Source organism: Citrus clementina, unplaced genomic scaffold, assembly GCF_000493195.1.
Source record: "Citrus clementina cultivar Clemenules unplaced genomic scaffold, Citrus_clementina_v1.0 scaffold_8, whole genome shotgun sequence".
Classification (NCBI taxonomy): Eukaryota; Viridiplantae; Streptophyta; class Magnoliopsida; order Sapindales; family Rutaceae; genus Citrus; species Citrus x clementina.
This window is the reverse complement of record NW_006262022.1, coordinates 1,849,967-1,874,201: the sequence shown is the minus strand read 5'-3', so window position 1 is coordinate 1,874,201 and position 24,235 is coordinate 1,849,967. Positions and strand designations below refer to the sequence as shown.

General features: G+C 33.1%; 2 protein-coding genes and 1 non-coding gene across 4 annotated transcripts; 1 reads left to right on the top strand and 2 right to left on the bottom strand.

Moving 5' to 3' along the window:
- The first annotated feature begins 595 nt into the window (after nucleotides 1-595).
- On the top strand, nucleotides 596-667 carry TRNAK-UUU. The gene has a single exon. It is a non-coding gene; the product is annotated as a tRNA-Lys (tRNA).
- A 918-nt stretch (nucleotides 668-1,585) lies between these two features.
- On the bottom strand, nucleotides 1,586-7,697 carry LOC18033620 (serine carboxypeptidase-like 18). 2 transcript variants are annotated; one of them, XM_006422714.2, is made up of 14 exons: nucleotides 7,428-7,697; nucleotides 7,186-7,331; nucleotides 6,932-7,008; nucleotides 6,270-6,392; nucleotides 4,771-4,873; nucleotides 4,641-4,678; nucleotides 4,388-4,489; nucleotides 3,713-3,799; nucleotides 3,464-3,631; nucleotides 2,881-2,952; nucleotides 2,683-2,801; nucleotides 2,169-2,282; nucleotides 2,013-2,070; nucleotides 1,586-1,891 (listed from the first exon to the last, which is right to left on the bottom strand). In XM_006422714.2, exons 1-14 carry the CDS (start codon nucleotides 7,547-7,549, stop codon nucleotides 1,808-1,810), a joined length of 1,413 nt encoding a protein of 470 aa, XP_006422777.1. In that variant the 5' UTR covers nucleotides 7,550-7,697; the 3' UTR covers nucleotides 1,586-1,807. The 2 variants fall into 2 exon arrangements, with proteins under 2 accessions (XP_006422777.1, XP_024034889.1); XM_024179121.1 differs by lacking the exon at nucleotides 6,270-6,392.
- A 2,492-nt stretch (nucleotides 7,698-10,189) lies between these two features.
- On the bottom strand, nucleotides 10,190-23,930 carry LOC18034357 (serine carboxypeptidase-like 17). Its single transcript, XM_006422710.2, has 14 exons — nucleotides 23,686-23,930; nucleotides 23,441-23,586; nucleotides 14,701-14,777; nucleotides 14,464-14,586; nucleotides 14,087-14,189; nucleotides 13,887-13,924; nucleotides 13,685-13,786; nucleotides 12,454-12,540; nucleotides 12,201-12,362; nucleotides 11,621-11,692; nucleotides 11,422-11,540; nucleotides 10,734-10,847; nucleotides 10,572-10,629; nucleotides 10,190-10,458 (listed from the first exon to the last, which is right to left on the bottom strand). The coding sequence occupies exons 1-14, from the start codon at nucleotides 23,805-23,807 to the stop codon at nucleotides 10,375-10,377; spliced, it is 1,407 nt and encodes a 468-aa protein (XP_006422773.2). The 5' UTR covers nucleotides 23,808-23,930; the 3' UTR covers nucleotides 10,190-10,374.
- Between the last annotated feature and the right edge of the window lie 305 nt (nucleotides 23,931-24,235).

Sequence of the window (24,235 nt, the reverse complement as noted above, 5' to 3'; positions counted from 1 at the left end):
TTTAGGACTTTAATTAGTTAATTAGGCCTAAAAGTTTAATAATATAAATATTTTGATATTTTTTATTTTTACCAATATTTATAATTTTATAATTTAAATTTTATTATTTATTTACTAGTAATTTTAAAAAATTAAAATAAAATTAAAAATTAAAATGGGGAAATGGATAGGGGATGGGGATTCCACCTCATCCTCGTCCCCTCCCCGAATAAGAAATTGGATAAAAAAATTTCTCCGTCCTCTCCCCGAATAAGAAATTGGGTATAAAATTATCCCCATACCCTCTCCGAATAGAAAAAATCTCCAAAAATATCTGTTCCCGTGAAAATTTTTGCCATCCCTAAGGCGCCTGATGCACATTGTAGTGGGCGCTGACGCTAAATTACCCCAATAGTAACTTATGAAGCGGCCAAAATTTACGGTTAAAGATCGTCACTAACGTCGGTTAAAATCGCTGTATGGGTGTAAAAACTCTGCCATTTTTATTAGTTTTTATATACCCATCGAAATTGCACGTGGTACGTACCTGAATTTTAGACCGGGCTTATTTTCAATTTTGTTGAATAAAATATTATGTTGCCAAAAAGCATGCACCGCCGTCTTAGCTCAGTGGTAGAGCGCGTGGCTTTTAACCACGTGGTCGTGGGTTCGATCCCCACAGACGGCGTTTTTCGACAGATTTTTAAATTGTTTTTTCTTTTAGTTATAGGAGTATAAACTATTTTATGTAATTTAATAAATTTTTCAGATTTTAAATTTGATCTTTAACAAATCTAAAATCTTGAATTTAAACACACACATATATATGGTGAGATTGAGATTAATTACTTCATAAATGAATTCTTTCATCATCAAAGATTATGGTGATGGGAGATCTGATTCGACAGTTACGTGTGAAGCTCGAGAGCTTTGCTGTGGCTCTTTCTAATAGAAAGTCGACACGAGTACAGTGACGCACCTAATTGTAGCGTACCGTAGGTTGGATCTCGTCTCACCGACAGCGTCCTCTCAGAGTCAATGATTGAATACGTGGCAGCCCAACTTTCATCGGCACGTTTATTCGTTAATTTTTTTTTGACTTCTAAGGGGATAAGAACGACATTGCCTTTTGTCTTTAAAGAGATTACTAATGTTATGGATGCGTTGGGTATTTGTCTCTTTCCATGTGAATTATTAATCTTCTTAATTCTTCACGTAACATGGTTACGTGTTAGTGAGGCTTATACTTTTCTCTTGATCATGTAGGTGTAATTTTTTTCGTTAATCATTTCTCATCGTTCCGTCAAGGTTTATATAAAAAAAATAAAAAGAAAAAAAGGTTGGAGAATTTCCCAACAAAACCAATCAGAATTTCAAATGATTCAAAATTATAATAAAGGAAATCTAAAAGAACCTCAGGAAAAATTTATGTACTTGAAGGTCTCTCTATAAGTATATATGTAGAAGCATCTCCTTTTATCCGAACATAGGCTTTGAAGCCTTCATTAATTTGTATTATCTTGGGGTTATGCAAGTGTTTGTGCCTTTGTTTGCATTACTTTATTCAAAAGATAATATGAGACTAATATAAAAAAAAAATATATATATATATCGTAATATCTTAATAAATTAATACGTCAATTACTTTTTTTTTTTCAGCCAATGACAATTGACAGGCAAGCCACCTGTAGGTCATTGCAAGACACTCCCGGCCCTCGGACTCTGGCTAAACATAAGTAATTTTATCGACGTTTACAGCTTCATCAGCCACTTAATTTCCACATTTATTTTTCTATCTCGAAAGCTTATTAATTATATGAACATGGCTCTAGAGAGGGTGGCATGCGAACCACCTGTCAATCATTCCAAGACACTCCTTAGGTTTGTACTCTGGAGCTGTATGACCTGCTCCCTGTACAACCCATAATTAATTACGCAATTAGTGGTCATTAACTATATAATATACCTGCTTAGTTACCAATTAGCTAATAAATCATGGTAGATAATTTTCAGGGAAAATGATTTATTCTTGCCTTTACTGTGGCAAATGTCAAATGATAATTGTTCTTTTCCTTGTACCGGTACCAATATCTACGGAAATCAATAGTATAAATCAAAACAACTGTGAAATATAATGTTCAGTTAATATACCACATATGATAAACAAGTTGAGATGAAAATAAACCAACCCGGCAACTTGACCTTCCACGAACCACGGCTGCCAGCCAGTTTCAATCGTCAAATTTAATGACTTTATCCATGCTTCAGTGGCTACGTATGGAACCTTCATGTCGACATCACCACTGAATTTACAGAACAAAATTATCCGTAAGCCCTGGAAATTTAGACCGAAGCCAGTTCAAAACATTGCCAGGTTTTTATCAGTTATAAAACAATAGGTGGTTTTGAAAAATTTAAAATCTTAAAATTATTTTAATGATGAAGGAATTTTTTGATGTAACTCCTGGGTCTTACTTTCTTAAAATGCAGACATCCCAAAATTTTTTATCATGTTTTGGAAAAAGCATGCATCAGCAGCTTGAAATATGAAAATTGAAAGACTAATTAAAAATTAAATATACAATCAATTTATATATATTGATATGCCTTGTATTAATTTTTCGTATAAAGATTTAAGACATCTGTATTCTAAAATACGTGAACATCCACGTCTAATAATTTTTTTCTTTCCTAAGTTGCTACCTGTAAATCAAAACTTGATAGCCTTTCTTGATGAGGTTTCGGTGGTAAGCAAGACTACTTGAGACATCTTTTGTGTACGATAAACTTTGATTGCATCTCACCCAATATTTTACTGTCCCCTGCTTGTCAGTGCAAATGTTTGAGCAAAATTAATTAATAATTTGGGTGCTACAATTCTTAGGATTAAGCTTAACATACCTCTTGGACTCCAATAGCCCTTTGAACGGTTTTGTCGTTTGCCCAAATGTATGAGTAGACATAGTTGTGGAACTGTACAAGGAGGAAAGATCATTAGCTTATATAATTTATTGATCGGATAATAACATAAATACCTAATATGTATACACACACACAGATGTTAGAAATATTTGTATGCTGCCTATGATTTAAACTTTGATGAGTTTATGGAAAAAGGAAAAAAGAAAACATTCAAGTTAGTGTTTAATCAAGAATCGTTCGGTTTGTAAAAGTTTTAATCTAATCCAATTCGACCTATTGAATTAAATGTATGCCTGAATTTAAACCATTTTCCTCTTGCTTTCACTGCAAGAGCCAACCAACTAACTAGTGGCTACAGCCAATTACATATGAATTTTCGTATCTGAAAAATACAGCCGAAATTGAATCCTTAATCAATGGAATGTTGAATAGGATAAGATGGGGTGTACTCTTTATTCGAAATTTATCAAAGTTGATGGATTTGATATGGATTTATGGGTTTCAACTCATAATTTATTTATTTTAAGCTTATTCTAATTGTATGTGCATTTGTAGAGTTTACCCGACACCAAGTTCCTGAAGCTGCCGGTTGAGTTGGCGAAGAGAGAAAATCTAAAGAATCTTCTTCGATGATGCTGCGATTCCAGTTGAAAAGCTTGCGTCTAGGGGATATAAACGGACCTCTACAAGAAGGTTCATATATCTGCGCGTGGTTTACTCTGCTAATGCACTGTAAATTCAATTAATGTGTTAATTTTGTTGCTGCTTGTAATTAATACTAATTGACGGGTAAGCGTTATTATCTACTCACCTCCGTAATATTTTCAAGATCGGCTATACATAAGCCATTGCTTGGATCTACATTCACATACTCGCCCTGGCAATTTCTTTTGGCTGACTGGAAAGAATAAAATGAAATGAAATCTGTTAAAAGAATTTAATGTATCACTCACCGATTACCATTTTTTGTGGACAAATTTGTTAACTAAATCATTCCATTTAAGCTTGCTGAGAGCACTTATAATAACTCTTGGGCTTAATTCATATTCAAAAGTCAACTCAAGAGTTGAAATTTGTTAATGATTCTCAATAAATGTGGGATGATATCCTCAACAAGAGTACTATATCCATGATATCTAAGTATCCAGTCAAAAAATAAAAAAGATTATTGGAGGTGATAAGATTTATTTTACTTATAAGCCTACTTGACTCCTATTTACTAGTCAAACTGAAGACACAATTCAACACAGGGACGTAGGTATATCTAATTAATTAGCCATAAAAAGATTAAAAAAAAAGTTTATGAACCTTAATGCACTATAAAGACGCGAACACTACATTGAGATTCATACTTTCGCATCTTCATTTCTTGTAGCTAGTTACCAGGAGCTATTTTAATTTTACAAGTTGCAGACATCCACAATTGGATATGACTTTATAAACACATACGATTACTTTGAAAAGTAGATATGAAAAGAGAATTCACCTCGTAGATTTCATGGCTGATAAGTGCATTCAGGTAAGCAAAGTGTGGCACTGAGTTTTGATTTTCAGTGGAATCTGTTAGAGGGTTCCCAAGCAAATATCCCTGCGTCCATTGTTATCAATATCATCAAGATTCAATAGAAACAACAAAACTCGGTGCCTGAAGCTATGAACTGTTACTGAAAAATAAGTAAATCAAATAAATGAAACCAAATTTTCTTTTGAATTTCCCATATGTTAATTATGTGACTTACTTTGAGATTCATTCTTGGCCGGTGTCCGACATCAATACCTGCAATAAATCAACAATTTTTCCCCAACGATCATAATAAATGTTTGTTTAATAGAGGCCTTTAGCTCATATATAGTTATTGAGTTAATTACCGTCAGATATATGCTGAACGATCATTGGAACAATTATTCCTGAGTAAGAATCACCACCAATGTAGAGTGGATTTGCGAGGAAGCTGGGATGAGCTATAAGCCACTGAAAGATATTACGATTCATATACAAATTGACGGGAAAAAAAAAGCATCAGTTTGCTGTAATTTACTAATTTTTGGACAAAATTAAATGAAATTTTTTGTTGAAAATATTATTTCTCCTTTCATTTTTTAAAGACTATCGAAATACGTTTAGCTATTAAAAAATAGTGACCTTTCAATTTTTTTTACTATTTTACCCTTAAAATTTTTTATTGATTAATAATATATACAATAAAATTTATCTATAGTTATAATGTTGGGACCAAACTAATTTTATTATTATGAGGATGTTATAACTTAATAGAAGTACAATTTTAGAATTTGTTGTTTTTGACTTTATTATCCTTAGTGTAAATAATATTGAGGTAAGGTATCCGTCACATCAATAATTAATTAATAGAGTATATTAAATTCAATTCATAGACATTGATAAAAGAAATAAATATAGTTTTAAAAAAACTATTATATATATTCATATATTGTTAGGAATATACAAAGTCTTCTTAAAAGTCTCTAAACGTTTGCATTCCCTTTAATGTTTTTTTTTTTCATTATTATGTAAAGGCATGTTACTTTAACATAATATAACATATATTTTTTGTAAAACATAAATAACTATTATTAAATGCAGATAAGTTCCTTAGAATGAGATCTAAAAAAATATAACTTATTATAATGTGGAGCTTATTCTTATTAATAATTAAACTATATTAGGACTATTTTCTTGGGAGATTATCAATTTTCCTCTACTGAAATTAATATATAGCACTTACTCTCTCATTATTTTCATAACAGTCAATAATTCCCCTAACAATATAATTTTACAGTATTAATCTTATTTTCAAATACACTTTTTATCCATATTCATTATAAATTAAATAAATCATATAAATAAAAATTAAAATAAAATGATTTAAGTACTAAAAATAACAAATATATGTCCGATGTGAATAAAAATTAATAATAAGATTTTTGTACTTTTTGTTATTTTATAAATGTTTTCTTATAATAAATATGATTAAAAATATATTTGAAAATAATGGTAATACTATTATAAATATGTTATCAAGAAGGTTATTAGCTATTATAAAAGGAGTAAGGGATAAATAACATATATTAATTTCAGTAGCAAAAAATTAGCAATATCCCTCTTCTAACTATAAAGAATTATTTTTATATTTTTATGAAGCCTAAAATTTTTTGAAAACGTCATCTAGAACTAGGTAATATTCCAACAACATTTAAGCAACAAACAAAACCACAAATACAAAATCATAACAAATCATAAAAATTTAAAAAATTTAAAAAAAATTAAAATCTATTAATTTTTTAATCTTTGTTCGTTTGTTATTATATATATTTGCTAATCCGTACCTATAGCAATTTTTTGTCCTCACCTTTCTTAAAAAATAATAGTTTTGTGCCGCTGAAAGGGTATCATTCATGATGTATCCTTGCCAAGTATTGGCGTATGAGAATCCTGTACCTACAGGTGCATCTAAGAATATAATGTTGGCAACCTGTAAAATAATTGACAACTCTCTCAGGTCTTGGTCAGGAGGGTAGCCATGACAAAAAGAGACATAATTGAAGCCAACTAATAGAATTTACATCTAAAATTTAAATCAGAATCCTCTCTTTATATGATCTTCGTCTGAGTAAATTCTGTTAATATGATTAGTGGTTAATAAATTAAAAAAAATAATTAAATTATAATCATCCATCAATATTAAAATACAAGTGGTACAAGATCTGTAAAAGATCAGGAGTGCACAGATCAGAAGAAGATAATGGTCCCTAAAATTTGGAGCCACATTATAAATAAGTAAAACTAAAGGTGCCAAAACGTAAAATAATATATATCATAAGGGGCCAAAATATAAATAGTTATTCACGTCTTTGAATAGAATTATGCGTAGCCTGAGCCCCTAGGGCACTAGCAGAGCTCATCTCTGCGCCGCGCCCTGCTTTAAGAAAATATCTGATAAAAATCTGGTTGTAATTATTAATTAAATTTACAATTTATAAAATCGAAGAACGAAGAGAAACGATGTCGTACCTTTGTCCACGAGTATGGGTTCAACAAAAACTTAGGTAAGTTTACCTTGGACTTTTCATAGTCAAATGACAATGGACCTACAATAATTGAATTAGTGAAAAGCATGATTTAAATATAAACAAAGAAGGGAAACATTTCGTCCATGATCTTTTAATAGTAATGGAACCTTATAAAATTAGATTCTCTTCAAAAATGTTATTAAAATGAATAAAGACAAAGATAATAAGCGGAATAAATGGATAATATTCTCATACCAATTTCAAAGACAAGGCCAGAAAACCCAGAACAGCCAGGGCCTCCGGAGAGCCAAAGCACAAGAGGGTCATCTTCAGGACTCCGCTCGGATTCAATGAAGTAGTAAAACAGCTGCACATCATCATTCTGTCCCACCCCAATGTACCTGCAAATAATTAACACAGTATTATTTTTTTCTGGGGAAATTAATTCAGCTAATAAGTATGTCAAGAAAGGAAAAATAAAACAAAATAGAACATACCCAGTTTCGAGTTTGAAGGGAAGATCACCATCAAAGCCCGGCAGGGTTGTGATGATTTGCTGTGATGAACTGAGGACCATATTAAGGACCACGCAGAGAATAAATAATTGCAATGCTGCCATGCTCAACGATCTGAAGATCCACTTTCAGTTTTAGCTACGCTCAGTAGTTGAGAGGAGAACAGTGTTTATTGAATTGTTATCCACAACACAATGTCTTCACGATAGATAAGGAACCAGGAAGGTACGGCATTATTTAGACATACATTTTGAAATTTGGAAGGCCGTGCCTGCTAAGATTTGGAACACACATGCTACCTACCCCCGACACCAATGCTGTACTTTTTTTTTTCACAAAACAAAGCTTAATAATAATGAGTTTTGTATTTTGACCTCTTTTAGTTTTTATTTATTACAAAATACCCCCGAATTGTCTTCAGCCACTGGCCAGTAGGCCTTTTTGACTGGTAACACACGTCAGTCAATATTGACTATTGAGGGATAGGATCCAAACTTCTCTTGATTTTCCTAAAATTTAGGGTAAATATCTCCAACTATATTTGTGGAAGTAGATTTATGAACTAATACTTTGACAAACCTCTAAATTGTACTATAAATTATATATATTTAGGCTTCTAATAAATTTGGGATTGTACATACCTGATAATTTAAAAAATAAAATTAACTTTAAGACCCTTTTGAATGGAGCCATACAAAAGTGATCCACGCCTGCAAATCTACCACATACATTAAAATGATTGAAAAAGTATGCTATGTTTGAGAGAAATGATAACAAGGGAGACTAAACAAATTTGTGGGATTACTATTGGTTATTATACGATATATCAACATCGATCATAAGTGATAATAGTTTTAACAAATAAGTGATTTAAATGTTAATAATATTAATATTTGATAAACTTCCACAAGTATTTCTATGGGTTGAAAACATTTGGATTCTGCAACATATTATGTTTTATACCATTGATGGCCACCACGATCGAAAGGTTTAATTTAAACAAGTGATTGAAAATGAAACAGAAATGGTCCAATCAGCATAAATTTAATAATTTTGATTGATTGTAAAAATTGAAATAACCAATTAAGGGAATTGACCTAAATTTCGGAACTTGTTTCACTTTGAGAAGTTCAAAGATTCATAACGAACATCACCAAATGAGTGACCTTTTTATATATAATGTATTAATACACAAACAATGAAGCAATTTTACCCTTAATCTCAACTGTAACTAGCATATTAAATGTAGTAGTATTTCACTAACTAATTAACGATGCAAAACATTTCCAATGGCATGGCTTTTGCTCCTTGGGTACAACAAATTCTCCTCAAAGGAACAAGCCTTATCTTCATCAATTCTCCCTATCTTTCCAACGCCAACACTGTAACTCTTTCGCATAGTAGTAGCCTCAATCACCTCCGTTTGCCGCTGTAGATTCAGCCCCACCTCCCGGCCAATAATCCGCTTACACGTCGCCTGTCTTAACATCTCTCTAAGCTTTTCGTCATCCCTTGACTTGGAGCTGCCATAACTGAAATTCTTGGGCACATGGGAAACATGTGGAACCGGACAGACCACCGCGCCGCCTCGTCCAACGTCATTGGCACAGCCATTGAAGCTGTTGATGTAAGAATCCCTAGCATTCCTTAGAAGCAAGACAGGTGATGACATAATTTGCATGAATTTGGTTTTCTTTTTTTCCTTGCTTTTCATGGTCAATAATTGATTAACTGGGACAATTTGAGATTGAAGAAATTGGATTCTAAAAAGTGTGAAGCAATACATGGCTTAAGAAATCAATGATTATGTAAATTTATACTGCGCTGGCTCCTATTTTGATTTTATTTTGGGTAACGGTAGCATCTAATGCAAATTTGGACTGCAATTTTGGACGGCAAGAAGGCTATGGTAACTTATAAGAAGGCAAGTCTAAAAGCATTATAAAATTGAATTAAGAAATGAATACGAACAAGAGAATAAAAGAACTGACACCAGGAAAAGGAGAGTTATTAGTTTTCATATGGTTAGCATTGAACAGGTCTTATGATGGAAACAAGAAGACGATGAGAGGATTATTATTATTAACATTGTTTTTTAAAGCTACGATGAGTGAAACTTTGGAGCTTAGTGTTTTGGGCTTCATCTTTGTTTGATCTTCGCTATTTGCCTCATGCCGTCTTATTGCCGGTTTCCGACTCCTGAGACCGATCTAATTAAGTTTCGGGAGCTTCTAATACATACATTTTATACGTTAATCTTCTAGTGCTCAATGAACTGATGAAGACCGAGAAAGGTACGGCATTTATTATACTTATCACAAGTGAAATATGAATTTGTTTTTTAGGTAATTCATGTCTTATATAATCTTGTAAAAGAGTCTTATATTATCAGTTAGTCCACCTAGAAGCCGAGGTTTTTGTTTGGTGGTTGAGGGAATTAAGCTCAGAAAGTTAGTATTGAACACCAGAAATTAGTACCTACCAGTGTTGTCTTATAATTAATGGGTAGACGTGGAGGTGTTTCCTCCTCTCATTTTGTCCAATCAATCAATTTCAATAGAATTCCCATTAAATTTTTGTGTCACTTAAGTCCCTTATTGAATGCAAAGCGGCTCTGACGATTACTCATGTCACAGTTTTTGATCCCGAGGCTTATATATGGCAGACGTGTGACAATTATAATTATTTCATAAGACAAATATGATAACCAAGTTAAGATGAAAAAAAAACCGTACACAAATGAGTTTGGAGCGACATTTTTAAAAAAGCAAATAGGAGCATCAAGGCTCTTGCAATACTAGTTTTTCAGATCATAAGTTTGGTAAAGCCAAACATAAATAATTTCATCGGTGTTTACAACGCCATCAGCCACTTAACTTCCACATTTATTTTTCAATCTCGAAAACTTAATAATTATATGAACGTGGCTCTAGAGAGGATAGGATGCGAACCACCTGTCGATCATTGCAAGACATTCCTTAGGCTTGTACTCTGGACCTGTATGACCTGCTCCCTGCACAACCCATATTAATTACACAATTAGTAGTCATTAATTATATAATATAGCTGCTTAATTAGCTAATTAATCACGGTAGATAGTTTTCAGGGAAAATGATTTATTCTTGCCTTTACTGTGGCAAATGTCAAATGATAATTGTTCTTTCCCTTGTAACGGTACCAATATCTACAGAAATCAATAGTAGAAATTGAAACAACTGTGAGATATCATATAATGTTAAAGTTAATATTCCAAATATGATAAACAAGCTGAGATGAAAATAAACCAACCCTGCAACTTGACTTTCCACCAACCACGGCTGCCAGCCAGTTTCAATCGTCAAATTTAATGACTTTATCCATGCTTCAGTAGCCATATATGGAACTACCATGTCGACATCTCCGCTGTATTCGTGAAAGAAAATTAGTCCAATGTGTAGACTACGAGATAGCTAGAAACCTAGTCCATCATAGCAAGTCCATGATAAAGTTTTAAGAGCAATACTAGGTATCCCAAAATTTAAGTTTCAATTATTGTAGCATTCGTCTATTGGATGCTGGTTAAGTGACTTTAAAAGCCATGAAATCTATCATCTAGTAAATGAGTGACACATAATATTGAGACTCAATTTAAGACTCAAATATGGGTCAAAAAAATCGAGAAGGGACTATTAACCGCACTAGAAGAAGACAAAACTAAATTTGATTTACTGAAAATTCATAAAATATGAGCTAACAAGAGCGTTATAGTGTCTTTTTAGATACAAGCTTGAATTACGTTTGTGAAAAAATTCGAAGAAGGAGAAGAAGTCTCATGTATAAAAAGCAATCAGGCATATTCCAAACTATCATTTCATTAGTTACATATTCAGGATCATTGAACATTCCCGATCATTGATGAATTTATTCATCCTTCAAAATGTTGGCATTCTAAAATATTGGAACATACGCTCCTAATAACTTTTCTATATATTATTACCTGTAAACCAAAACTTGATAGCCTTTCTTGGTGAGCTTTCGGTGATAATCAACACCACTTGAGACATCATATGTGTAAGACAAACTTTTATTGCATCTCGTCCAATATTCTACTGTCCCCTGCTCATATGGGAATGCATTAGTAAAAATAATATTTAATGATTTGGGTTGCGACTATGCTCTAACCAACCATAACATACCTCCCGAACTCTCAGAGCCTTTTGCACAGCTTTATTATTTGCCCAATTGTACGAGTAGAAATAGTTATCTTTCTATGAAAGTGGAACATCAGCAGCTCATACTATAATTGTTGATTACATAGCAAATATGCAATAATAACAACAATAATAATAAAAGTAAAGAAACCTTAGAAACAGATGTGCGCTGCAGTGCTGCTTATATATGTTTACGTTTAAAATTGAGTAAATTCCCCTATATATATTCCATTGAGTTTTCAGTTTTGGTTATTAGTTGGTTTCTAGTGTTATTTCCACAACTGTTAGATCTAACTTTTTACGAGCGAAGGTTTTTTTTTTTTTTTTTGGTCTGACATGCAACATATGAAAAGTTAAGTATAATTAAGTTGATTTTACAAAAACAAATAACTTATAGATTCAAGGACTAATAGGGTAATTAAATCAGACCCTAGGACTGAAAGAGACATTAACGTTCAAAATTAATTGGATATGAAATACGTTACCTTGATCAAAGTTGATTGATTGATTCTATACACATTGATGGGTTATTGCACATTTATTGTGTGTGTGTATAGAATTTTACCCGACACCAATGCCTTGGGGCTGATTGAACTGGCGAATAGAGAAAATCAAAAGAATCTTCTTCGATGATGGCGCGATCCCACATGAATTGCACTGGTCTTCTGAGTATATCTAAACTACATTGAGGTTCATATATGTTCTGGATACATAATTTTCCAATGCACTACAAATGCAATTGGGTGAGTTAATTTTGCTACCTGTACTTATAATACTAGTTAATTGAACAAAATGACAACGAGTTTTGTTCTATATACCGCTGTTATATTTTGAAGATCAGCTTTACATAAGCCATTGCTTGGATCTGCATTCGTGTACTCGCCCCTGCAATTTCTTTTGGCTGACTGTAAACAGAAAATAAAAGAAGCATCTCACACATTTTAAGCAATTAATACATGGCAGTTCATATTCATATATCATACCTTGTATTTATATCCTTCTTTTAATTTTGGTGTCTGATTTTTATATAAATGTGGATGTCAACTACTTATCGATGAATAAGACCTACAGGACCCACCATTTTTTTTCTCCTTATAATTTGAACCTAAAATATTGAGGATTTTACATAACTTCAACCCTGGTAAGGTTAAAAATTTATCCCGAACGGGCTAGGATTTGTCAATACTGATCCTGTCCTGATAGATAATCGGGCAAAAAATGTGTTCTAAATCCCTTATCAAGTAGTAAATTGGGACAAAAATGGATCCTGATCCGTCTCAATTGGGATCTTGAATTGTTCCGAATAACATGAGTTTTCTATCACACATTGCAGTTTTTATCATAAACGACATGTCATACGATTATGACCGACATATCATATATATTTTATTTATTAAAATGATGTGTTATAAACATATGACTGATATATTCTATATATATATATGTGATACTGATTCATCAAATTAATTTGTCATGCACCTGTGGAAACTGAGATTTCGAGACGTTTAAGATCCTGATCAGGATCTTCAAACATCTTGAATCCTGTACCAAGCAATAATTTAGGAAAAATTTGAGTCCCAATCCTGATCCGAATAGTAAACTAAGATAAATTTGATTTCGAATCTCGTCTCAAATGGGCCTGGATCCCGAATCTCAAAAGAGATTTAGGGAATTCTGCCAACCCTAGGTCCTAACATGGCTTCGCCACTAATTGGTTACCAGTAACTAGCTAAATCTATGTTTTACATATACAACGGAACCTGGTTAAATTAATACTTGATAAATTTGATAATTTCAATTAAAAGATAGTTTTTGTTAGTCTTGGCTTGGGTCAAATGACAAATTAATAATTCAATAAATTTATTAGATAATAAACTTTAAAAAAATCTTATCTTATTAACTTAAAAATTAATAGTACTCTATTAAACTATATGACTTAATAAAATATCTGCATGGGAAAAAAATGAAGACACTTACATTAGAGAAAGGATTTTATATTTAGACACAAAAAATATTAATTTGAAAATTATATACGATTAAAGAAGTCACCTCGTAGATTTCATGGGTGATGAGTCCCTTCATATATGCGAATTGTGGTCTAAAATTGGTGTCTAAAGCCTCATCTGTTACTGGGTTGCCAAGCAAATATCCCTGTGTCCATTATCAAAATTGTTAAGATTCAATAGTCCTGTAAAAAACTGAGAATGAAATAAATCAAAATTTATGTGATATCCGATTCTAGGTGACCTACTTTGAGATTCATTCTGGGCTCATCTCCGAGATCAATACCTGCAACAAAGTATCAGCAACTAAATAATGATAATTGTGATAAATACGGTAATAATCAATGCCATTATATTCTGCAAGTGAATTTGGCAAATGTTTGATTCTGTTTCACAGCATGCAGAGTAACTAAATTCTAAGATGGAAGAAGGGGAAAAAAAAAATTACCGTCAGAAATTTTTTGAACAACGATTGGAAGAACTTTGCCAGAATAGGAATCGCCAAAAATATAGAGTGGATTCGCGAGGAAACTGGGATGAGCTATAAGCCACTAATCCATCATTCATATACAAATTAAAAAGATTGGTTAGCATGCATAATGCATTAATTTTGAAAACCAATAGACTCAATTGATGCATGATTTAAGGTATATATGTTTGCACTACTTGGACTTCCACTTAATTAATAAAGCACAACAGCTAAAATATTAACTTTTAGTTTAAAGCTAAGCTAATATTCTTACAAATGGTCATCAACTTATAATAAATTAATTGTTAGTGATTTTATTATGCAGTAAGACGCACACCACCTCAATTTTTACTCACCTTTCTTAGAAAAAAATACGTTTGCACTGCTGAAAGTGTATCATTCATAACGAATCCTTGCCAATTTTTGACATATGAGAATCCGGTGCCAGCTGGTGCATCTATGAATATAATACTGGCAACCTGAATAATAATTTACATGCAACTCCCAATGAGATCTCTAATACAATTCCAAATTTATTATTATTATTATTAAAACACAAAGTTTGTAAAAGAATTTTCTAATTAATGTCTCACCTTTGTCCATGAGTATGGATTCAACAACAACTTTGAGGAGTTTTCTCTAGAATTTTCGTAGTCAAATGACAATGGACCTACAAAGGACATACCATCAAGATATATTAAGAAAGGATAATGATAAAACTCCTCATGTAATTTACTATTTTAAAATCCATTAAAATTCCGATGACGTTCCTAATATCCCGCTAATAATGTCTTATTAAAAATGTCAACGTGCTTAAATACTTCTTTTTTTCTATTTTAACCCGGATGTAAGACTTATAATAAATGTTTTCAACCAACTCACATATTGTTCTATTAATTAAAAAAATTAAAATACTGACGTGTTATTATAACTTATTATACTACGTATCTGCAACCAATAGCTATTGTTTTTTAATTCATTGTTTCTTCCGGTAGCCCAACTCTATCATTTACTATAACTAATGCCTTGTGCCACAACCATTGATTCCTGTTTGAAGGTAAATTTAATAAGATATTTTTGAACTAAAAAATGAAGGACACGTAGATAATTAAAAGAATAAAATTGGTATAATACTTAAGAGCAATATAAATTATGGATGGTGAAAAAGTCCGGCTTAAGCCTATTAGAGGGGAAGTTTAAGGGCCAGGCTCGGGCTAAGCTTGGACTTTCACTTATTTTTTTACTTTTTTTAAATTGTTGTAAATTTGAAAATGAGTTAATAATGAACAAGTTATTATAATCAACAATGAATTATAGAAAATGAATATTTTAAAATAAAATAATAAAGAAAGAAAAAAACAAATAAAAATTTAGAGATTTAATTTTTTTAATACTGGATTCTCTAATTCAAGCACTCTTTTAATTAATTAAACGTAAAAGATAGTATAATTTATAATTTGGGTTTTTTGATTCATTATTGATATATAAATTAGGGATTTAAGCTTTTTTTCATTATTTTTTAATTTTTAATTTATTATTCTAATATATAACTTATTTATTTATTTTTTATAAAAATAGAGGGTTTGTGTTGGAGAATTAATAAATAAAACACACTATTTTATTTCTTCAACAATACTCCTCACCAATTACAACTCTTATTTTTTCACTCTCTACACCTTAGAGATTTTGCTACTTCACTTGATATTTAAACCAAAGGGGAGAGGGGGTATTTATACATGAAACAAACTAATTACAACCATTCATTTATTCAACTAATAAACAAATCCTCACCATCCATTAAAACCTACCACTCACCTACTTCACCAACCACACCTAACACACCTAACACAACTAATTCAAACCTCACCAACCATACCTATTCATGGAACCTTCCATGAGTTGGGCTTGATTTATTTATCTTGGATCAAGTTTATGATCCAACACCTTCCCTTAAACTTGATCCTGTGACACCAAGCAAACTTCTGAATCTTACAAAGTCTTCTTGCTTGAGTGGCTTAGTGAAGATATCAGCTGCTTGATCTTATGATTTTACATACTTGATTTGCACTTCTTTTCTCGCAATACACTCTCTTATGAAATGATAGCGAGTGTCTATGTGTTTACTTCGATCATGAAAGACTGGATTCTTGGATAGGGCAATTGCTGATTTGTTATCAACACAAATCTCGGTTGGCTCTTCTTGTGCCAAACTCAACTCCTTCAGCAAATTTCTGAGCCAAATTGCATGACAAACACTTGATGTGGCGGCTACATATTCAGCTTCACAGGTGGATAGCGTGACAATTGGTTGCTTCTTTGACATCCATGTGAAAGCAGTATCTCCCATGAAGAACACAAATCCTGTTGTGCTCTTTCGATCATCTACATCTCCACCCCAATCGCTATCGCTATATCTAATAAGCTTGTAGTCATTAGAAAATGAGTATAACAAGCCGAAATTAATTGTACCTTTAATGTAGCGAATGATTCTTTTTGTAGCTTTAAAATGGGTGATCTTTGGATTCTCCATGTATCGACTCACAAGTCCAACAGCATAAAGGATATCTGGTCTTGTGCATGTCAAATAACGTAGGCTTCCAACCAAACTTTTAAAGAATGTTGGATCTATATCTTCGCCTTCATCATATTTGGATAACTTGACTTCGCATTCCACTGGCGTGCTTATAGGCTTACAATCATTCATCTTGAACTTCTTGAGAATCTCCTTTGCATAGCTTTCTTGGGAGATAAATATGCCTTCTTCCTTTTGCTTGACTTCAATGCCGAGGTAATATGCCATCAGTCCGATGTTAGCCCTTTCGAACTCTTTGATCATCACTCTCTTAAACTCTTCAAACAAGCTTGGATTACTTCCAGTGAAGATGAGATCATCCACATACAGGCACACAATCAAAATATCTTCATCTTTTTCTTTGATGTAGAGAGCATGTTCATATGGGCATTTGGTGAAGCCTTTCTCTTGAAAATACTTGTCAATTCTGCTATTCCATGCCCTTGGTGCTTGCTTTAACCCGTAAAGAGCTTTCTTCAATCTCAAAACTTTGTCCTCGTGTCCTTTCACCACATAGCCTAATGGTTGTTCAATGTAAACTTCTTCTTCAAGGAATCTATTCAAGAAAACAGACTTCACATCCATTTGAAAAATCTTCCATTTGTTCTGAGCAGCCAAAGAAATAATAAGTCTAATAGTTTCAAGTCGAGCTACAGGAGCAAATACCTCGTCATAGTCTATGCCAGCCTTTTGACTATAGCCTTTTGCAACTAGCCTCGCCTTGTGCCTTTCAATTTCTCCATTCGCATTTCTTTTTGTTTTATACACCCATTTGACACCGATCGCCTTGTGACCTTTTGGAAGAGTAGTAAGCTCCCAAGTATCATTCTTCACAATGGCTTTGATTTCTTCATCCATTGCAATTCTCCACTTCTCATCTAGTGCAGCTTCTTGGAAGTTGACTGGCTCACAATCAGCAAAGAGGCAAAAGAGAGTGAGATTATTATGTCTCTCAGTTACCTCATAGAGATCTTGAAGACTCCTTGTACGTTCTTCGGTTCTTTCATTTAAGAAAGACGACGGTGAATCTCCGCATGTGGTTGATGCTGGTGAGATAGGTGGAGTGACAGGCTCTTGTTGTTCGTCTACTTGTTTTATCTGTGTATGATCATCTTCTTTAATGGGAAAGAAGTTGAAGTCATCCACACCAGAGCCAAAATCCCATTCTCCTTCTTCATCAAAAATTACATCTCGACTGATCACGATCTTCCCGTTGTTTGGATTGTAAAGCTTGTATCATTTGGAGTTGTTGTCGTAGCCGATGAAGATGAACTTCTCACTTTTGTCATCCAGCTTGGCTCTACTTTCGTCTGGTACATGTACATGGGCAATGCTTCCGAAAACTCTTAGATGGGTGATGCCAGGTTTTCTTCCACTCCAAGCTTCTTGTGGCGTCCTGCCCCACACGCTTCTTGATGGAGATCGATTGGATAAGTAGACTGCACATGCAACAACTTCAGCCCAAAATTTTTTAGGTAGCCTCTTACTCTTAAGCATGCTTCTTGCCATGTCGAGGATGGTTCTGTTCTTCCTTTCTGCAACACCATTTTGTTGGGGGGATCTTGGAACTGTCAAAGGGCGTCGAATTCCATTTGCTTCACAAAACTCAAAAAATTCTTTGGAAGTGAACTCTCCACCTCGATCAGATCTCATGGATTTAATCTGGTATCCACTTTCTTTTTCAACTGCAGCTTTAAACTTCTTGAAAGCTTCAAAGACTTCTAATTTTTGCTTCAAAAAATACACCCAATTTTCTTAAAAAATCGTCTATGAAGAGAAGGAAATAGTTACTTTTACCAAGAGAGTTTGGCTTGAATGGACCGCACACATCAGTCTGAATGAGCTCGAGTGGCTTCTGAGCTCTTGAGTTTGACTCCTTTGGAAAGCTCTTTCTGAACTGCTTGCCAAGTAAACATCCTTCACAAAATTGATCAGGGTGATTGATGTATGGTAAGCCTTTCACCATGTTCTTCTTAGATAGTAGCTCCAGTCCTCCAAAGTTGAGATGCCCATATCGAAGATGTCAAGTCCAGGATTGATCTTTGTGACAGGCTTTGAGACATTTTGCAACATCATTTTGAATATTTAATGGAAACATTCTATTCTTCGACATTTCCAGCTTTGTAATTAGATTTCCTTTGTCATCTCTTAGGAAAATATTATAATCTTTTAAGTGAATATCATAGCTTTTTTCTAAAAGTTGACCTAAACTAAGAATGTTGCTTTTCATATTGGGCACATAGTAAACATTTGAAATTATTTGGTGGCTACCATCTTTTGCACCAAAAAAAAATGTTACTTCTACCCTTCACTGGTACTTTTGAATCATCTCCAAAAGCGACACTGCCATTCACAGATTCACTTAGTTGCACGAACATGCTTCCGTTTCCACTTATATGATTGCTAGCACCTGTGTCAAGATACTATGTATTTTCTTGACCTCCACTTGTGTCATTGTGTGCTAGTAAAAGTGTGCCATCTTCACCATTTTTCTCTTCAACATAGTTCACTCTCTCTTCAATTCTGGTGCTTGGAGCTCTGCATTCTGAAGCATAATGCCCAAACTTTTGAGAATTATAGCATTGTACTTGGGATTTGACATACCTCGATCTTGGATTGCCTCTGCCTCGTCCTCTAGTTGAACTTTCTCCTTTGACATAATTGGAGTTGTTGTTGTTGAAATTCCAACCTCATCCATGACCAAGACCTCTACCTCCGACATAGTGCATTCTCTCGTTGTCGGAGCTTTCTTCTCTTTTCTTTGAATTGACTTCCATCTTAAGAAGTTGTTCTTTGATTCCTTGCTTCTTTTTTTGTTTTTCTTCATAGGCTTGCAACCTTCCTTGAAGTTGCTCGATCGTCATATCCTCCAGATCTCTTGTTTCTTCAATTGTCACAATAATATGGTCAAACTTCAAGTTTACTGATCGAAGTATCTTTTCAATGATCCTTACCTCTTTTAACTCCTCGCCATTTTTTTTTAATTCATTGGAAACGGTCACAACCCGAGTAAAGTAGTCAGAAATTGACTCCGACGCCTTCATGTGTAAGGACTCAAATTCTCCTCGTAATGTTTGGAGACGAACCTTCTTAACTTGCTCCGCTCCTTTGTAAGAAGTCTCTAGTTTCTCCCATGCTTCTTTTGAGGAGGTTGTATCAGCAATCTTTTCAAAAGTATCTTAATCTAATGATTGAAAGATGAGATACTTTGCTTTATTCTCTTTCTTTTTCAAGTCTTTTAAATTCTCTTTCTGCGCCGCAGTTAAAGTGGCTTCATTTTCCGGCACAATAAAGCCTTTCTCCACAACATCCCATACATCATGTGCGCCCAATAGAGCCTTCATTTTAATACTCCAATTGTCAAACTTACTTCCCTTTAATTGTGGAACTTGAAATGACATCATACCACTGTTTGCCATAACTCACAAATTGAGTGAGAATTTGGAGATTCTGAAAGCACAGATGGATCCGGCACGTCGAAAAACCTTGGGAAGGATTCGAGTCAACTTTCGGTCAACGGTCAATGGTCAACGCTAGTCAACGGTCAACGTCGGTCAACGGTCAACACCAGCTTGGTAGTCTTGGTTCGGTCCGGATTGGTTCAGCTCGAGTTGGCTCGGTTCGACTTGATTCGGTTCAGCTCGGCTCGGCTTGGTTCAGTTCGGCTCAACTTCAGGACAGAAAACTTCCGGCGGCAAGTGTGGGCGCGTCCCATCTCGGATCGGGATGATTTTTGCGGCGTCACGTTCCTCTCATCGAGATCTTCGATTTGATATGCTATGTGACTATATATAGCATCAAGCACTAGCTCTGATACCACTTTGTTGGAGAATTAATAAATAAAACACACAAAAACACTATTTTATTTCTTCAACAACACTCCTCACCAATTACAACTCTTATTTTTTCACTCTACACCTTAGAGATTTTGCTACTTCACTTGATGTTTAAACCAAATGGGAGAGGGGGTATTTATACATGAAACAAACTAATTACAACCATTCATTTATTCAACTAATAAACAAATCCTCACCATCCATTAAAATCTACCACTCACCTACTTCACCAACCACAACTAACACACCTAACACAAATAATTCAAACCTCACCAACCATACCTACTCATGGAATCTTCCATGAGTTGGGCTTGATTTATTCATCTTGGATCAAGTTTATGATCCAACACCTCCCCTTAAACTTGATCCTGTGACACCAAGCAAACTTCTGAATCTTACAAAGTCTTCTTGCTTGAGTGGCTTAGTGAAGATATCAGCTGCTTGATCTTGTGATTTTACATACTTGATATAAGCATTGTATATTTTTTTATATTTATATTCTTTTTTACTATATTTTCAATATGAGATCGAGATTTTGTTTCACATATGAACTTATTGGATCTACTCTAATTACACTAAGTATTTTGAGAGATCACCTAAGCTATCTTTGAAGCTCACCTGAGCTGCTCTCCTCAGCACACATCAGCTCTCAATATCAAGTATCAACTCCCCAGATTAATTCTTACATGCACTATTAAGCTCCTTATTGTTTTCCATATGACTACCTTAGATCACTATGTAGATCATTATAGCTCACCACCTAGTTGGTGTATCTCAGCGATACTAGATACCCCAAACATCATAAAAACACACCCTAAGCTAAACTTAGCATAAACTCCCCTCAAATATAAATTTATTCTACCTTATTATAATAGTTGTGGCCTTATATGAATTATCACTTTAATTTTTTTAAAAATATTATTCTCTAATCTAGGCTTCTAGCTATAAAAAGGAGTTCTGGAGAGTTCATATCCCCATCTATAATAGTAAAAAAAAAAATGTTTGGTAAACATTTATTGCTGTGGTTTGGAAGATAGATTAATTTAAAAATTACAATTATAACGTATGCTGTCAACTTTTATTTTACAATTATGCCTTAATACCAATCAAGACTTAAGTTTATTATTGTTGGAATAAAGATAAGAAGTTAATCCAATCTTGAGCCCAAGATGATACACCACACATTGAATATTACATCAAGAATGCTTATCAATTGTATTTAAACTCAAATAACACAGAAGAAGATAAAGGAAACAAGACAAACAAGATCCATAGAGGTTTGGCCGGTGGCCTACATCCTCTTGAGAAACAAAGCTATGGTTTCTTTCGCTGTTGCAAATCAAATTACAAGTTTATAGGGAAAGTTTCAATGAATCTAAGAACCAAAGCACAACCTAAATAGCTTTATATATCACTATAGAAGCATCAAGGAAGTTGGTTAAGAAGCCAACTTGCATTCTGGGTTTGTTTCAACAAAGCAAGAATTTTTTAGCTTCTTTTGACTGCCTTTGACTGCCTCTCCCATGTCCAGGACATGTGGAATCCATAAGTGAGCTAAATGACATCCAAGACTGTCATTTAAAGCCTATAATGTTCAAGCGAATCACATGCAATGCACATCTTTTACTAACTGCACTCATATGACATGAGTAGATTTCAAACGTGTGATCAAAGCTTTAAACCGACGTGTCATCCAACCCCAAATCGGCCAGTTGGCCAACGCTCACTGACTGATCAGATGTTGTTGTTTGTTCTCGAATTCTAATTCTGATTCATACTTCTAGGGGCGGCTCAATCATATTTTAGGCCTTAGGCAAATTGTTTTAATTAGGCATTTTAAAAACTTTAAGGTAAAATGTAGGTATTAATTTGATTAAAAGTTTATTTATTTAAAATCAGTTTCTCTAGCTTTTGAGATGCATAATTATTAATCAATTTTTTATATTCTAATTTTCTTAATATATCTTTCTCAATAGACAATATAGTTAACCTATTTAATATTCCTATGATATAGTTGATCTTAAATAAGTTTTTACTAATGGCTCCTTTTTTAGATTAAACTAACTTTTCTATTCTTCTCTTATTTTTGAAGTTTTTTGTATCCTAATGCATATTTTTGTAGTAGACATTTTTTTCCTATTGAAGCAAGAGTAATTAAGTAAAAAATTATGCTAGATAATTGCAAGAAAACAATCTATGAACACAATAATATTTTTTAAAAGAAACAAAAGCAACTGAATAACATAATTAATTAATAAGAGAATGGAAAAATAGAACCTGAAAAATTTGAGAACTTTAACTTTGATGTATAGAGCCTTTGAGCAGCAGTGATCAATAAATAGTAAAACAATTGAATTTTTTTTTCTTAAGTGAAAAGTAGGATAGAGAAAGTAGTTTTTTCACCAAAGCAATGAAGGTTTCATACATTTTTTTTTTATTGGAAAAAGATATTAATGGACAATAATTTTAAAAAATATGTGGCCTTTATAGAGTTTTAGATTAAATATATGGAGGAAATAAATGAGATTAAAATTGTTAATTATAATGTTAAAAGGGGATTTTGTAAGGATTTACTAGTTTGTTTATGGAAAATATAATTATAAAATAATAATAAACATAAATCAATAATTAATAATTATAATTTAAGAATAAATTTAGGAACCTTCATCTATAGTAGGGCTCTAAACAATCGCCTAAGTTGTCTAGAGAAAGAGTCGTCGATGCATACTTCAACAAATATATATATGATCAAATATATATGATGTGGGTGCTATTTGGTTTTACTCTTAAATCTCGTGAGGTGTTGCATATAACGTAAGATTTGGACCCCACTCTCTACGAAAAAAAGGAGATTGGAAACCAAAAAAATAAAAGCATATATATATATATATATATATATTTCATTTCAGGAATAAAAAAATATACCAAGTTGATACGCAAGGGCCGAAAATCCAGAGCAACCAGGGCCTCCGGAGAGCCAAAGCAGAAGAGGGTCATCTTCAGGACTCCGCTCGGATTCAATGAAGTAGTAAAACAGCTGCGCATTATCATTCTCTCCCACCCCAATATACCTAAAAGTAATTAATAAATTGTTTTTTTTTCTTTCTGGGGAAATTAATTCAGCTAATAAGTATGTCAAGAAAGGAAAAATAAAACAAAATAGAACATACCCAGTTTCGAGTTTGAAGGGAAGATCACCATCAAAGCCCGGCAGGGTCGTGATGATTTGCCGTGATGAACCAAGGACCACATTAAGGGCCACAAAGAGAAAAAATAATTGCAATGCTGCCATGCTCAATGATTTGAAGATCCACTTTCAGGTTTAGCTACGCTGAATAATTGAGAGGAGAACAGTGTTAATGGAATTGCGATCCATAACACAATGTCTTGACGATAGATAAAGGAACCAGGAAGGTACGGCGATAATTTTCTTATGAAATATAATTACAAATCCAAACTTTCTTCGTTTATGGCTGTATACAGCCTATATTTAGCACTTTTTATTTTTATTTATACTCTATAATATTTATATTTTATTTATAAATATTATAAATTTTTTAAATATAAAATTTTGTTTAACTCCCTTATACTCAATTTTATTTTATTAAAACCATAGAGTATGAATTCGCCCCCATAATTTTAAATTCTCAAAATAACCTCCATTTAATTAAAAATATAATTATTATTAAATGAATTATAATTATAATTATAATTTTATTA

Bases quoted from the DNA above. Each gene is read 5' to 3' on its own strand.
- LOC18033620 (XM_006422714.2), bottom strand. From the start codon at position 7,549: ATGGCAGCATTGCAATTATTTATTCTCTGCGTGGTCCTTAATATGGTC. The intron at 4,874-6,269 runs GTGAGGACAAAA...AATATCTTTCAG, and splicing joins ACTATTATTTTTTAAGAAAG to TGGCTTATAGCTCATCCCAG. The intron at 2,953-3,463 runs GTAAACTCTACA...CTCCTTGTACAG, and splicing joins CTTCAGGAACTTGGTGTCGG to TTCCACAACTATGTCTACTC.
- LOC18034357 (XM_006422710.2), bottom strand. From the start codon at position 23,807: ATGGCAGCATTGCAATTATTTTTTCTCTTTGTGGCCCTTAATGTGGTC. The intron at 14,778-23,440 runs GTATATTTTTTT...TGTCCTTTGTAG, and splicing joins GGCCCTTGCGTATCAACTTG to GTCCATTGTCATTTGACTAC. The intron at 13,925-14,086 runs GTAATTTTTTTT...ACTTTGTTGCAG, and splicing joins TGTTCAAAAAATTTCTGACG to GTATTGATCTCGGAGATGAG.